Here is a 13,992-nt window from a genome sequence, read left to right on the forward strand (position 1 = left end):
AGCAATTTTATCAGCAATCTGTCAACAAGCAGTCTCATCAATATCCAGGATAACAACTCTTATCAACTGTGTGCTATGTCTGATTCTTCCACTGAAACTTAAATGATATAACCTGAAAAGCAGTTTTCCATGTTCCTGAAAAGCTGATATTAAAATATTAATTGCTGTAATTTATGGAGAGAGGTAGTGTCTCCTCAGTTTGCTTGATAAGAGCTCAAATCAGCATAAATGATCAATTATATTAACAATGTCTACTATTCTTGCATAGAGATGATGAGGTTTTTTTTTATATTTGGTCCGAGGGTATGAAAGCAGAACAGGCAATTGCAGATATGCTAGGGAAAAGCTTGGGTGATTGTCCACTGAACTATACGATGATTATAGACTGGTAATCTTGCTCTGTGAAGGCCCATGGCAGTGCAAGAATCCCAGTTTGAGTTTCTCAAAGGTATTTAGATGCATATAGGAATTTTATTCCGCTCTGGCATACTGAACCACAAGAGCAAGAAACAGATTTTTAGCTGGAGATAGCTGGCTAAGGCATATTTTAGAACTATAATGTAAACAGTATGCTTCATCTTAATATGGTATGGAAATTATTTTGGCACAGCAAATTGATCAAAATGAAGCTCCAGGGTGCATTGCTATAAAGAGCTTTGAGAATACAAGAGCTAGAAGAAAGTAGGTGAAGACGACATTGCTACTTTATTGTCCACCGGAAAATATTAGGTTATAGCAAAAATTTAGTAAGTGTCTTGGTTTCTTTCAATAAAAAAAAAAATTCAGACTGTAGTGAAATTTTCTACTCCAGATCTTTCATTCACATATTTGATATTCCTTATTATCACTTATAGCCTTAGCCTTGAATATTCAGCATCGCATTTCTTGCTACAGTTTCTAAATTTAGTGGAATTGATGGCAAGCTGCAAAAAACTAGACTATGCGATACCGCCTCTACATGCTGAAACCCTTCTAGTGAGTCATAATAGTTCAATTTGTACATGCTGTATCAAACACATCGTAAAAAAATGCTAACCTCTCCATCCATTTTTCAGTTGACGATATCAGCGCTGATGGCACTGTCTCATACTATCAATGTAATCATCTTCGATTTTTTTGCCAGGCTGTCACAAAGTCAACTTTTGACTTAAAATCAAGGTCACTTCCCAGTTTTTTGATTCTCCCAAGCATACATATATCATCTATACAACGAGGCAAACTTGCTTGCCCTAATGCCGCTGATACTTCTTCACCTACTTGCAGCCGTACGCTCCAGGCTCTCCAATTACACATTAAACTGACAATATAAAATATCACAGATTTTGGAGGAATCGGCGTAGAAACATCAGGGGGTTGATACTTAATATGTGATGGTATCAGGGAGGTTCTTTCTGCCGCACTTGGAATTAAAATATCTGTAACTGGTGAGTGAAGAAAACCCCTACCATTTGTAGTTGTTCCTTCTGCAAATAGTATAATGATGCTTTTAGCTTTCTCAGCCTCGGCAATTATATCGGTCAACGAATAACCGGCATTTTTGTCTGCATCAATAACAGGAAGAGACATCGCAGCATACACAGCCTGTAGAGTATTACAGCAGACAAACTTGCCGCTATAAGTAGGTATGGCAAAGCAGCAATTAAACCTTTCGCTGAATTAGTGTAAAATATGAGTAGCAATCAAGTTAAAGAGGACATACTGTGTAGAATAGACGAGAGCGTCTAATGGGGAGACAAAGTTTGAAACTATGATATCTCCAGGTTTAATATTTCTGGGAGATTTTGAAGTTTTTGATCTATGGCTACCTGCATATTTTACATTGTAGTGCCACACTCCCAACAGGCCGAGCAGTATTTTGGTAGATGAGCTGCGAGCCATGTCGCTTAGAGGTGACATCATTAAGAGCGAATGCACGACAATGTGAAGCAAAAACAACGGTAGCTTTATAGCAACTGATATTGAGGCCAGAAGTATGTTTCCAGCACGAGCCGAAATGTGAATGAAACTACTGTCGCCGGTGCTACTGAATATCGACGACGGATACGGAAGAAATGGGGCAATCCCTGTTCCTTTGTCGCGCCATCTTGAAAATTTCTCCATAGTGACATGCAATTTTAAACCCAGATATATGCTTCACTAATGCTGTATAAAGTATACCGGAGCTTAAGAAAACCTGAACAAGAGATTAGCTACAGTATCTTTCTCAACTTGGCAGTGCTAATCAGACCTAAGACAAGATTTTTGAATGGCAACTGCTTCCTGCCAACAAGAATTTTTCCTAGTATTCTTTGTTACATATGAGATTTACCGAAGTAAATCAAGGCGATGCAGAGCAAGCAGTAATTCTAGTGCTTGTTAAAATTGACTTCTGAGATTGTGAATTTGTTAATGTAATAGTCCTGCGCCGGGCAATGAATTGAAATTGGTTTAGGGTACGTTCTGTAGATATCGCGCCGAGTGAGATGCGTCGCATTATTATTTCGTAAATCAGTTTATTGGTTGTTAGCCGAGATCCGTTGACTGGAATTCAATGCCCTAGCATTCTGATTAATTCTATGTTATTAGCTTTAAGCAATAATTCAAATATTAAAGGAATTTTATGCATATGTATGAATTGGCACTCATTCACTTCTACACTATTGACAGGCTTTTGAATAACAATGGCACCGTCATCTTCAACCGTGGTCAGTGGTTTACGCTTTCTTAATAAGTATCCGCGTCACAAATTGACGTGGAAGGTTGGAAGCATCTTCATAATGTCTGTGACAGGGCTTCTGTCTCGTGCTTTTTTGTATGGCTTCCATAAAGTGGAAACTTCGAGATTAAAAGAATTTTTTGCGTTGTTAGACCATGCTAGAAAGTGCAATCGAGGTGTTCTGACCGGTGAGTCTCCTATATTTATTTTTGATGATCAGCCGGCTAAATATGATGCCAAGTATCGAACCATGTGTCAGTGTGCGTAGACTGAGTCATTACCTTCATTCTGCAAATTTGTTGACTGTATATAGTGTCGACGACCCAGTGATATGGGGACTACTGCCAATCAGAAAGATGTTCAATCCCCGAAATTTACGTTGGGGCTTAGGAGCCTCGAACGTTTGTTTCACTACTTCGTACGTACCTATTCAATTGAAGTTTGAAGGCCTCTAGAGTTAATTGGACATCAAGATTCACGAGCAAATTTTTTTCTATGGGACAGGTTCTAGAGACATATCGGTTCGGTGCCGGGCCCTTTCAAGGATCTGTTGACGCTGCAATCTGTTTATTGTCACCAGAAGCAAGCCGTTTGCATGGGACCGGCGAATCTTTTCCGTTTCCTGAGATGCCGTCATCTTCGCAGTGGGTGCACATTTTTCCTGAATCTTTGGTTCATCAAGTTTATCCGCCACATGAGACCACTATGAAATATTTTCATTGGGGTGTATCGCGCATTATTCTTGAATCGGAAGAGTTACCTTACATCGTTCCTATGTTTCACTGTGGACTTCAGGATGTTTTCCCAGAAGATCGTAAGTTTTTGAAGTACATCCCACGGTCAGTAGTCTTTCCAAAATTTGGTAGGAAAAGGCAATTTCTTAAATTTGCCTTTGGCCAACATTTGGATGTTTCGTTATTTGCTAAGGAGAGAGAGTTATGGAAGAAGCTGTCGGTCTCTGATTATGACGGTCCAGAAGCTAGAAACTTGCGCTCTTCCGTTGCAGCAACTTTACGAAAATCTGTAGAAGAAGTCAGACTAAGTCTTGGCTTGTCTGAAGAAGATGAGAGATTAAAGAATCCGCAATTTTGGGCTAATGTTGGTGAAAATAGTGGCATAAAAATTGCCGGAAAGTATGGTAATTCCGTGGAAGTTATAGAAAAGGAAGGATAGATATCAAAAGCTGATCCTGAATGGATCAGGTGCTCGTCTGTATATATATATGTAAATATGACTAAAATATTTGGAGAATCAAAAATAGTAACGTGAACTAAATCTAGTTTAGTGATACGGCTGCATATTTGTAGTTTACAAGCTTTCTGTGCGTTCCGAATATATATTATATTGTGTCAATCGCCAACAGCATTTAGTGATGATTCCTACATCAACAACTACAACTCAGTGACTCTCGGTTTCTACTTTCGTTTAGCAGGTCCGATGTGAGTGTTGTTCACTACCGTGGCAAATCTGAGGGAGCTGACTGTCTCCGAAAGATGCTGCTTAACCGGGGAGATATTAACAAACATCAATGTTTTGGAATTTCCCCCGAGTGAGTATTGGAGTAGATAGGTCAACTGTCAAGATGTTAGGCTACAATTAATAATTTAAACTAAGAGTGCAGCGTACCTTAGAATTTCTGTATGGGATATGGCTGCGGTCTTTGGAACCAATTGCCGTTATCACCTCCCTTAGACAGCTCAGGCTTTTATTGATCGATACAGTTTCGCGCAGTCTATCATCAGTACTTTGAGAATGAGCTAATCTCTCTGAGCCAGCGAGATCGATTAAATTTAAAGTGCCGTGTCTTTCTTCAGACGTAACTGTGTTGGTACCATTCAAAGAAAGTATAAAGACGCTATGTGAACGGGATGAGCGCTCGTTTGCCTTAGTTGCCGCAACAGATCGATTTCTTGCTGCTTTTCTTAGAACGCTCTTAACATCATGCTGATCTCGAAGAACCGCGGTGGACAAATCAGGAATTGATATTTTTCCTTCTTTTGCGTCATTTCTCATTTCTAGTTTCTTGTTATCAAATTCGTTGGTATCAACTAAAAGGTCATTAATTGTCTCGTTATAGATTTCCAGAAACTGTCCTTCCATGCGGTAAGACCATCCTCTGTCTTGCAGACTATCTGCGGTGGAAAAAATCTGATCAACAGCTCGGCTTATCATTCCGTCTTCAGAGGACCTTTCGATTTGGCAATGAAGTTAGTTGAAGCGTACTCAATATATAATTAGAAAACTCTTACATGGTAAATGTTTTGCCTGAACCTGTTTGACCATAGCAGAAGATGCAAACATTGTATCCATCTAACGCACTCTGAACAAGTTGAGATATTTCGCTGAATACATCTGCGTTTGAAGCATGTGCAGAAAAGACCCGATCAAAGCCAAAGACATGAGATTTCGTGCTGGCTATCCCGGTTGCGCTCTCAATACTTGGGCCCAGAAGCTCAATAGTAGAGCACTCTGTGTCTTTATCCGGGTATCGAATTTCGGCAATTTCATTAGTCTCGCCAGCAATGGGAGGTCTGACTCTGCAAAATACTCTGATATTACCTTTGAGCTCTTGAACCTGATTGTGCAAATTGCGACGCAATGTTTCTTCCCTCATTAACTTCTCCTTAGCACAAGAAACCTTTTCATCCGCATCTGCCAAGCGCTGTTCCAATATTCTAATCGCATTGTCTTTAGTAGCGATTAACGCATCAAGCTCTTGAGTTTTAGATGACAGAGATATCTTTGTAGCTTCAACTGATAATATATTGGCTGATTGATCGGAAATGACCTGTCTTAAATCTGAATTGATTTTTTGTTGCAGCAGCAGCTTTTCTTCTGTAGAACTGACTTGAGCATGAACTGATAGCAAATCTTTTCTAGCGTTCTCTAATTCATCGGAGAGTGTATCCCTCTCTCTTTGGTGCTCTATTGCTAATTGAGATAGCTCGGAGTGTAGAGATGCAGTCTGCGATTCACATTTCCTTCGAATGTTCTGCTCTTGTTCTTGGAATTCTGCCATCAGACCATTTTTTTCCAAAGCAAACTCTCGCTGTAGTTCTTGTGTCACGCGAAGATTATCTTCAATCAGCGCACGTTTAAGATCTTCAATTGATTTGTTGTGTATATCACTCTCTTCCTCTAATTTTTTCTTACAAGCAGCAATTTCGTCGTCTTTGATGCGCAGTTGATGAGCATGATCTTCTTCATTAATTCTTGCTAGTCGCTGTTGCTCTTCCAATTCAATTTTATGCTTGCGCTCCATATCCTCCATATCAATATGAGTCCGTCGTATCTCATCTTCCATGCTGACTTTAAGAGATCGCATCTCTTGGTGAAGTTCGCTCTTTTCCACTTCCGTCTGCCGTAGTCGTAGTTCTAAATTTGTTCTCTCAGTCTCCAGCGCAACCACTTACACCTTATTTTAGCAAGACGTCAAAACAATATCTAGAAATACACGTACCTTTCGATTTTAGATCTTCACCATTCTCATCGTACCTGGAAAGTAAAGTACTGTAATTACTCTCTATTTGATCGAGTCTGCCCCTGAGATCCCAGGAGGCATTATTTGTGTCCATCGATACTGGCATAATTCTGGATGATGATATAACTTCACCCTGAGCGCTAGCAGGTCGTTGCGTCAATTGTCGCGATCGCATTGAAGTCGCTGATTTTGATCTCAGGGCTTGATTTCCATTGAAAGTTGTAGTGCCAGAGATTGATGAAGACGCGGAAGGTTTGCGAGAGACAGCGTTTGGAAGCCTTTTTTGATTAGCTAGTCCCCGCTTATCACTTGCATCCAAAGCACGAGCAGCTGCTGTCGAGGTTGGCAGTCCTCTGCCGACTGTCTTCTTCGGTATCGCGTTGTGCTGCTGAATATTCAAAGCAGACTGATTTACAGCTCCAGCAGAAAGCTCACTCAAAGGACCATGGTCGTTCGTTGCACGTTTATTGCCTAAAGGAGAGACGGGAGCCGCTGTGAGTTGTCGCTGCGGAATACGTGAGATTGTAGCAGCAGGTGTGCAAGGAGCGGCGGGAAAGCCAGATAAATCGGCCATATTAATGAAACTAGCGGAGATGAGTAATAAATGTTAGACGTTCTAAAAAAAATCAAGCGCGACTGTAGACTGGTCAGCTAGCTAGCGGGGACGACGATAAAGCGGCAGCGAAGTGACAAGAGAAGTTGAGCGGCGGCGCGTATATACCTTGCCTGGCTTGACTGTGTTTGTTTACATTATTGTCGCCGGTTGCGCAGGCAACGAGGGTCTTCGTCAGGGTATGGGCTATTACAAATGATTCACTTTACCGCGCTGCGTGCCGCCGCGGTTGCGCAATGAGCCGCACGCAGCAAAAATAAAAAATCAACTCGCAGATAACTTGACTTGCTAGCAGATATACATTTATATAAGGTCTTTCAACCGCTTCGTTTTATTGGGTCGTTTAATTTTTTGATTATAATGACATCCCCCAAAGGTATCATGCTTCTATGTACATAAACAGACAGTTAAAAAAATTATGCTGATTAAAAACGCCCAGTCTCTTTACGTCCCATTGTCATTTCGGGCCCTTCGGGTAAGTCTAGTTGCTAAAGTTGTCAATTTGTGCTCTATTCTTATTGTCGTCAGGTACCGGCAAGTCTACGTTACTCAAGCGATTGTTTAGCGACTATCCTGATTCTTTTGGATTCTCAGTTTCCCGTGAGTGCGATAATTCTGTTTATAGCTGTCTGAAGGTGTAGTGAATTTATATTAATTATTGTCAAGATACTACCCGAGCTCCAAGACCCGGTGAGGTTGACGGAGTTGCCTATCACTTCGTCGATAGGCCTGCGTTCGACAAATTAGTGCAAGAAAACTCATTTCTTGAACACGCAGAGTTTTCCGGAAACTGCTATGGAACCTCTATTAAGTCTGTGAAAGACGTGGCAGAGAAGGGAAAGACTTGTATCTTAGATATCGATATGCAAGTAAGTTGTGCCTATTAAATTAATTTCGGTGGTAGGCGGCTACTCACAGCATGCAGGGAGTTATTTCCGTTAAAAATACAAATCTCAATGCCCGCTTCCTGTTTCTCGCGCCTCCTAGCTTAGATATTTTGCGCGCTAGATTGGAGGGTCGTGGCACTGAGACTCCAGAAAGCGTCCAGAAGCGGATGGATCAAGCCAGCAAAGAGTTGGAGTTTGCAAAGACTGGTGCACATGACAAAACCATAATCAACGACGACCTGGACAGAACTTATGAGGAGTTGAAAGCATTTATATTTGATAAATAGCGTTGCACACATAAAATTTAAGTTGATAGAGATTACATATAATGTAGTATTTACAGAGTCAATAGATTGTTGCCTAGGACCAAGGTATAATTTAGTGAGATAATCATCAATCGATAAACTTCATCCACTGCTAGAGCAAACTCGGGATAACTCATATCAACCAAAATCGCCATAACATTTATTCCTTCTTATTTTTGGTTCAGCCAGATTGCCGTTGTTGTCATGATGTCGTAGACCACTACAAGCGGCATTGGTTAATGAATCATTCGAAAAACTTGGCCTGGCTCCCATTCTTTCAGAGACTCTCTAATATTAACCCAATAACGTAAAACTATGACAGCATTTTGTGCATTGTCGAGATCGTTGGAGTTAAACACCTCTTCCACTTTTGTCTCAGCATCCAGAATCTTCTGGTCAACCAAAGTTTGTATTTCTTCAGCTTCCCCGTCTGCAACGCAATCTTCAATCCGCTCGAGAACGTCGTAAACATCCGTTAATAGTTCAGGATCCTGCGGCATTGTGCGGCCGGCATCCTCTGCAAGACTTAGGTTGTGGAGCTCTAATAAATAGTTTGCCCGATGTAATGTGGAAGCTAAAGTTGAGTATGCCCTGTTGATATCGGCGGATAATTCTTCTGACTGCTCCCTTTCGGTCTCGTTCCTGGCAAGATCTGGATGATTTTTCGACTGCAAATTCAAAAATTCTTTTCTCAGTTCTCGAGTATCAATCGCGAACCTGCCTGTTGGTGGAGGGCCGTCTTTTAGAGTCTTCGGAAATAGCGAATAATGCGTACTTTCAGCCTTATATAGCCCAGCAAATAAGCTAAAAAATTTCCGGTTATAAAAGGCAGCCCAGCGACTTTGCTGTAATAGCCGGCCTTGTATTTGAGCAGTCATAACGGTCAATGCTTGTCTCCAACACCGTGGGGAATCAATATTTTACATGTTAAAGGTAGAGTGAATGAGTTTCGCGCAGCCACAAGGCCCTTCTCTGCGTACAATACTCACGCAGTAAAGCGAATCTGTTGATTTTTCCACACCCGCGTCAAATACCAGCTAAAAAGTTTGCAAACATGACCGATGAAAAGATGATCCGTTGCTTCCTTTTCAATGTCGAGCGTGAAAGTGGTCCTTAGGAATTTGACGATCATTCTACGCGGTGTTCGACCATGCTACGCACATATGAGGCAGCACAACACCTGATCTGATAATTACAGCTCCGACATGAACTGATAGATCAGCAGCCGGAACAGATGCCCTGAGAAACATCTCCTACGCTACAATATTAAAACAAAACAATTTCATTTCTGACTCAAACAATCAGAGCATAAATGAGCGAATCGAAGATAAACAACAACAAATTTTCATCACTACAGGGAAAAAAAATATATAGCTAACACCATTACAGCTCATAGACATGATTATATAAGATCAGCAACGTTTAAAGGCATTTCTTCGATTTGAGTGCTGTAGAATTTCTCAATTTCTAGAAAAGTATCATGGTTAGAAAAAAGTGAAAGATTAAACCAAATCGAGCGCGGCTTACCTCTCATAGCCTGAACGTCTTCGTCTGTAACGAAGTTAATTGCAACACCCTTGCGACCAAAACGACCACCACGACCAATTCTGTGGATATAATTCTCCTTGTTGACGGGCAAGTCATAGTTGATAACAAGTGAGACCTGTTGAACGTCAATACCTCTAGCAAGCAAATCAGTAGTAATAAGCACACGCGATGAACCAGATCTGAACTCCTTCATAATGATGTCACGTTGAGCCTGGTCCATGTCACCATGCATGGCCGAGACAGTGAAATCACGAGCAGTCAGCTTGTCGGTCAGCCAGTCAACTTTTCTTCTAGTGTTGCAGAAAATGACAGCCTGTGTAATGGTAACAGTCTCATACAAATCAGTGAGAGTGTCCAGCTTCCACTCCTCCTTCTCAACAGCGATAAAAAACTGTCGAATACCTTCCAGAGTAAGTTCATCCTTCTTAACCAAAATTCTCACAGGGTCGCGCATGAATTTTGTAGTGACATCAAGAACCTCCTTTGGCATAGTGGCAGACAGAAGAACGACCTGTGTAGAAGCCGGCAAAAGCTGGAAAATATCGTAAATCTGGTCCTTGAAACCGTGCTGGAATAAACAATTGTTAGAACTAACTTCGACAAGAGATCAGTGTTTGTTGTTTCTTACTGAGAGCATCTCATCGGCCTCATCAAGAACAAAAATCTTCACATTATCGGTGCGCAGCGCACGACGTTGAATCATATCTTGCACGCGTCCGGGAGTACCGACAACGACTTGAACACCATCCTGGAGAATCCGCACATCATCTCTGATAGCAGTTCCACCAATGCAAGCATGACAAGTGACTTTGGCATATTCACTAATGGCAACCACAAATTTTTGGATTTGCTGGGCAAGCTCGCGAGTGGGAGCAAGGATAAGAGCCTGGCACAGCTTCACGCTAGGGTCAACTTTCTGCAGGACGGAAATCGAGAACGTTGCGGTCTTTCCAGTACCAGACTGGGCCTGTGCAAGGACATCACGACCTATAGAAATGAGCAAGTCAATTTTTAGTTGAATACAATTAACCAATGTATGTATGTACCCTTGATCACTGGCATAATGGCACGCTGCTGGATGGAAGAAGGATGCTCAAAACTAGACAATTATCAGTCTCACCGAATACGGACGAAGGACATGGTAAATATAACGCTAAACTAACCCATAAGCAAAAACACCTGTGACAAAAGGTTAGAATTTATTGCGAGAATTGAAAGAAGACTGATGAATACCTCTGAGCAACTCCGGGTTCAGGTCCATTTCATCGAAACTATCAACTACTTCATCATAGTTGGACTCAATCTGATCTCCATCGATATCTGTAAGCTGCTGGTCGGCCATACTGGGCTTATAAACAATAAGTGGCTGGAAACTAATAAAAGGTCTGCTTTTAAGATTGCAGATGGAAGGTCGCTTGGTGAAAGTAGCAAGAAAAGCTGACAATCTTGAGAAGGAGAGGAGAAAAAATTTTTGGAAAAGCTATAGTTGACGTATGCTAAAATGCTAGAGACTTATGGTGCTAAAGGCAGCACATAGATACTTGACAAAACTTTAAATATATACGTCGTAATTGATTCATTGATCTGAAATGTGCAATATCTGCATTTTTTCTGGCAAGGTCTATATTTTGTAGCTGCCTATTTACTAACGGCAAAGAAACAAATGAATCAAACTTATTTATGATACTTAGACAGCGACTGACCGTCATTTGCGGCATACCCAACAATACAACCATAATGACATGAGAGCCTGCCTCTCTCTATAAAAACCCATCCCAGAGTCAGCCTGTAAAATGCATGAAATATTCTGCCTTTAGCTGCTACTTTAATACAGCAGATAAAAGACGGAACTAATCTCAAATCGTAAAGACTAAGGCTTATATCTCATTGATAGAAATTATCCCTCTCACCGGTAAACGAGATGACTTCCCATCTTTCTCCTTCAAAATTTCATCGCGAATCTCATATAATCTGGCTTTCTGCAAAGATTCTGATTGTTAGAACACTATTTGGCAGGTCTATCTTTGGCTACATCATACCTCTTTGTGGTGCTTGAGGCATTCAAGATAATCGTTTCGCGGCAATCTGCACTCAGCGAGAGTCACTAATCCTTTCTGTTCGTCCTTAGTGCACTGAAGAAAATCGACCCAATCTAAATAAGCAGAAATTGTTAGTTCACAGACCTTTGAAGACAGATAATGCGCTGAGTGAGCTCACTATTGTAGCAACGGCCGACGCCGCCTTTCAAGCCAAATCCTGAAGACATTTCAAGAATTCACGCAAAATCCAGTAATCAATTCCCAAAGTCTCCGCACTAGCCTGTTATTTTTCGATTAAGGCAGCGCGAGTATAAAGCAGTCGAAGATGCTGAATTAAACGCAGGCTATATGCTCCGAGCGTGATTGGCTCGGAAAGGAAGCTCATTTTTTGAGGAGTTTGTACCGGCCATCGACGAGCGAGCCATTTTGTGTCACTCCAGAGCAGCATGCATTTTTCACGGCGGACGCCACTCGCTCTTTAGAAAAGATATTGACATTTGCTCATTCACTCGTCTCATCTGTTACATAGTCCGCTTCCTGAGTTGAATCTGGGCTCGTTATACTTAAGATATCATGAACAGAATGGGAATAAGCGGTAAGTTCTGAAGCTATTAAATATCTTGCTCAGACCATCTAAACATCTTTTTACAATCCTCTTAGGAACGAATAATGTACCTTTAGGTGCTAGAAGACGAGGCATGCCGGATGCATTTGTTCCTCCTCCTCCTACAGATGACCTTCCTCCTCCCCCTCCTTCAATTCCACCTCCCCCGGCTCCTGCTGATTCGAGTTTTGCCATTCCTCCTCCCCCACCTCCGTCTGATTACCATGAAGCGTCGCTCTCATCAGCCGATAAAGAACGTGGAAGGGCTGAATCGCGCAATGCCGACGGAGCCAGGAAGAGAAAGAGAAAGAACAGATGGGCTGCAGCAGAAGATAATCACGTAGCTAACTTGATCAATCTTCCAACCTCGATTTCCGGAAGCATGACACCGGAACAGATTGAAGTATTTATTCCCTTGTGTACGTTTGATTGTCGATCCCTGACTTATTGATTATTTAGGCGTATGTGCTCAATCTAAGAATTGAGGAAATATCGCAAAAGCTGCGCATTAATGATGTTGTTCCGAAGGACGGTGAACGGTAAGTAATGCTACTTCCGTCCTTGCAAGCAGCTGCTAATTTAATTTTTTCAAGATCACCTTCTCCGCCTCCTCAGTATGACGGTAACGGGAAAAGAGTTAACACCAGAGAATACCGCTACAGAAAGAAACTCGAAGATGAACGACATAAGTTAATCGAGAAGGCTATGAAAACTATCCCCGATTTCAAACCACCGGCTGACTATCGACGACCTTTGAAGACTCAAGAGAAGGTATTTGTACCAGTCAATGATTATCCGGAAATCAACTTCAGTACGTATCAAATTATCTGCTGTCGATATGACTATATTTCTAACTCATATATCTCTAGTTGGCCAGCTGCTTGGTCCCCGAGGCAACACACTGAGAAAGATGGAAGCGGAGTCGGGCGCGAAGATTGCTATTCGAGGCAAAGGATCAGTCAAAGAAGGCAAAGGGAGATCGGATGCCGCTTATCAATCTAATCTTGAAGAAGATCTTCACTGCTTAATTATTGCTGATACAGAGGAAAAGGTGCAATTAGCAATTAAGCTTGTAAACAAAGTTATACAAACGGTAATTATAATTATTCGTTGTTTTTTCATAGAATTTACGCATTAATCATGTCAACAGGCTGCGAGCATTCCCGAAGGTGAGAATGAATTAAAGAGAAATCAGCTGCGAGAGTTGGCGTCTCTCAACGGTACACTGCGCGATGATGAAAATCAAACCTGTCAGAACTGTAAGTTATTTTTAAAACCCAAATCCCATTTCATATCCGATGCTAATGACTATAGGTGGTGACGTGGGTCATCGTAAATATGAATGTCCTCTTCTGCGAAATTATACTGCAAACATAATTTGCAGAATATGTGGCAATGCTGGACATTTCGCGAGAGATTGTCGAGAGCGTCCCCCAGTGGGTGAATTCCCTAGGTTCAACAATAATGGTGGAGGTTACAATAATGGAAAAAATGAGACTGACCAGGAATATGAGAGGCTTATGCTTGAATTGACTGGAAACGAATCGGCTAACGGCACAGGTACGAGAGCTGCTATTGAAGACGGTGGATTCAGTCAGTCTAGATCTCGTTCTGATTATCCATCTCGGCCACTTCCACCTCCATCGTCTCAGCCTATGCCGCCACGATCTAGTGCGCCTCCTCCTTGGGCGCGCAGGTGATCTAGGAGGCAGGATGTGGAAATTTTTCGTAGCCTAAGTATTTGCTACGCAATGATATTATTAGTTGTTTAATGTGACCGTAAACACTTCAGTCATGACATTCATATAAATGCTTATTCG

The 13,992-nt window shown here is 41.6% G+C and overlaps 8 protein-coding genes across 8 annotated transcripts; 3 read left to right on the forward strand and 5 right to left on the reverse strand.

Annotated features, from left to right (window-relative positions):
• Positions 1–975: 975 nt before the first annotated feature.
• V2V93DRAFT_367098 (uncharacterized protein) lies at positions 976–2,402 on the reverse strand. The gene is made up of 2 exons (XM_066909483.1): positions 1,700–2,402; positions 976–1,645 (listed from the first exon to the last, which is right to left on the reverse strand). The coding sequence occupies exons 1-2, from the start codon at positions 2,098–2,100 to the stop codon at positions 1,102–1,104; spliced, it is 945 nt and encodes a 314-aa protein (XP_066766336.1). The 5' UTR covers positions 2,101–2,402; the 3' UTR covers positions 976–1,101.
• Positions 2,403–2,444: 42 nt separating this feature from the next.
• V2V93DRAFT_367101 (uncharacterized protein) lies at positions 2,445–4,003 on the forward strand. The gene is made up of 4 exons (XM_066909484.1): positions 2,445–2,883; positions 2,937–2,955; positions 3,009–3,113; positions 3,169–4,003. The coding sequence occupies exons 1-4, from the start codon at positions 2,661–2,663 to the stop codon at positions 3,866–3,868; spliced, it is 1,047 nt and encodes a 348-aa protein (XP_066766337.1). The 5' UTR covers positions 2,445–2,660; the 3' UTR covers positions 3,869–4,003.
• On the reverse strand, positions 3,866–6,853 carry V2V93DRAFT_367108 (P-loop containing nucleoside triphosphate hydrolase protein). The gene is made up of 4 exons (XM_066909485.1): positions 6,156–6,853; positions 4,945–6,103; positions 4,322–4,883; positions 3,866–4,269 (listed from the first exon to the last, which is right to left on the reverse strand). Exons 1-4 carry the CDS (start codon positions 6,748–6,750, stop codon positions 4,111–4,113), a joined length of 2,475 nt encoding a protein of 824 aa, XP_066766338.1. The 5' UTR covers positions 6,751–6,853; the 3' UTR covers positions 3,866–4,110.
• Positions 6,854–6,973: 120 nt separating this feature from the next.
• V2V93DRAFT_367114 (P-loop containing nucleoside triphosphate hydrolase protein) lies at positions 6,974–8,074 on the forward strand. Its single transcript, XM_066909486.1, has 5 exons — positions 6,974–7,165; positions 7,229–7,264; positions 7,318–7,389; positions 7,456–7,658; positions 7,715–8,074. The coding sequence occupies exons 1-5, from the start codon at positions 7,150–7,152 to the stop codon at positions 7,961–7,963; spliced, it is 576 nt and encodes a 191-aa protein (XP_066766339.1). The 5' UTR covers positions 6,974–7,149; the 3' UTR covers positions 7,964–8,074.
• On the reverse strand, positions 7,930–8,906 carry V2V93DRAFT_367115 (uncharacterized protein). The gene has a single exon (XM_066909487.1). The coding sequence runs from the start codon at positions 8,857–8,859 to the stop codon at positions 8,218–8,220; it is 642 nt and encodes a 213-aa protein (XP_066766340.1). The 5' UTR covers positions 8,860–8,906; the 3' UTR covers positions 7,930–8,217.
• A 477-nt stretch (positions 8,907–9,383) lies between these two features.
• Positions 9,384–10,871, reverse strand: V2V93DRAFT_379314 (P-loop containing nucleoside triphosphate hydrolase protein; the record flags this gene model as incomplete). Its single annotated transcript, XM_066912008.1, has 6 exons — positions 9,384–9,448; positions 9,509–10,097; positions 10,158–10,516; positions 10,576–10,628; positions 10,693–10,708; positions 10,763–10,871. The coding sequence occupies 6 exons, from the start codon at positions 10,869–10,871 to the stop codon at positions 9,384–9,386; spliced, it is 1,191 nt and encodes a 396-aa protein (XP_066766341.1).
• Positions 10,872–11,009: 138 nt separating this feature from the next.
• Positions 11,010–11,899, reverse strand: V2V93DRAFT_367122 (uncharacterized protein). Its single transcript, XM_066909488.1, has 3 exons — positions 11,747–11,899; positions 11,569–11,681; positions 11,010–11,508 (listed from the first exon to the last, which is right to left on the reverse strand). Exons 1-3 carry the CDS (start codon positions 11,793–11,795, stop codon positions 11,407–11,409), a joined length of 264 nt encoding a protein of 87 aa, XP_066766342.1. The 5' UTR covers positions 11,796–11,899; the 3' UTR covers positions 11,010–11,406.
• A 242-nt stretch (positions 11,900–12,141) lies between these two features.
• On the forward strand, positions 12,142–13,872 carry V2V93DRAFT_357987 (uncharacterized protein; the record flags this gene model as incomplete). The annotated part of the gene is made up of 7 exons (XM_066908046.1): positions 12,142–12,163; positions 12,229–12,575; positions 12,632–12,711; positions 12,766–12,983; positions 13,042–13,265; positions 13,323–13,431; positions 13,487–13,872. The coding sequence occupies 7 exons, from the start codon at positions 12,142–12,144 to the stop codon at positions 13,870–13,872; spliced, it is 1,386 nt and encodes a 461-aa protein (XP_066766343.1).
• Positions 13,873–13,992: the final 120 nt, after the last annotated feature.

This window comes from Kockiozyma suomiensis, assembly GCF_038497685.1.
Source record: "Kockiozyma suomiensis strain NRRL Y-17356 unplaced genomic scaffold V2V93scaffold_5, whole genome shotgun sequence".
NCBI lineage: Eukaryota > Fungi > Ascomycota > Lipomycetes > Lipomycetales > Lipomycetaceae > Kockiozyma > Kockiozyma suomiensis.

Excerpts from the sequence above, each read along its gene's own strand:
- V2V93DRAFT_367098 (XM_066909483.1), bottom strand. The coding sequence starts at position 2,100 with ATGGAGAAATTTTCAAGATGGCGCGACAAAGGAACAGGGATTGCCCCA. Across the intron at positions 1,646-1,699 it reads GCTCTCGTCTATTCTACACA|GTTTAATTGCTGCTTTGCCA; the intron begins GTATGTCCTCTT and ends ATTCAGCGAAAG.
- V2V93DRAFT_367101 (XM_066909484.1), top strand. The coding sequence starts at position 2,661 with ATGGCACCGTCATCTTCAACCGTGGTCAGTGGTTTACGCTTTCTTAAT. Across the intron at positions 3,114-3,168 it reads AACGTTTGTTTCACTACTTC|ATTCACGAGCAAATTTTTTT; the intron begins GTACGTACCTAT and ends TTGGACATCAAG.
- V2V93DRAFT_367108 (XM_066909485.1), bottom strand. The coding sequence starts at position 6,750 with ATGGCCGATTTATCTGGCTTTCCCGCCGCTCCTTGCACACCTGCTGCT. Across the intron at positions 4,884-4,944 it reads TCAGGCAAAACATTTACCAT|GTCCTCTGAAGACGGAATGA; the intron begins GTAAGAGTTTTC and ends CCAAATCGAAAG. Across the intron at positions 4,270-4,321 it reads TCCCATACAGAAATTCTAAG|TTGACCTATCTACTCCAATA; the intron begins GTACGCTGCACT and ends ACATCTTGACAG.
- V2V93DRAFT_367114 (XM_066909486.1), top strand. Across the intron at positions 7,265-7,317 it reads TGTCATTTCGGGCCCTTCGG|GTACCGGCAAGTCTACGTTA; the intron begins GTAAGTCTAGTT and ends TATTGTCGTCAG. Across the intron at positions 7,659-7,714 it reads TCTTAGATATCGATATGCAA|GGAGTTATTTCCGTTAAAAA; the intron begins GTAAGTTGTGCC and ends CACAGCATGCAG.
- V2V93DRAFT_367115 (XM_066909487.1), bottom strand. The coding sequence starts at position 8,859 with ATGACTGCTCAAATACAAGGCCGGCTATTACAGCAAAGTCGCTGGGCT.
- V2V93DRAFT_367122 (XM_066909488.1), bottom strand. The coding sequence starts at position 11,795 with ATGTCTTCAGGATTTGGCTTGAAAGGCGGCGTCGGCCGTTGCTACAAT. Across the intron at positions 11,682-11,746 it reads CGTCGGCCGTTGCTACAATA|ATTGGGTCGATTTTCTTCAG; the intron begins GTGAGCTCACTC and ends CTGCTTATTTAG. Across the intron at positions 11,509-11,568 it reads GCCTCAAGCACCACAAAGAG|AAAGCCAGATTATATGAGAT; the intron begins GTATGATGTAGC and ends GAATCTTTGCAG.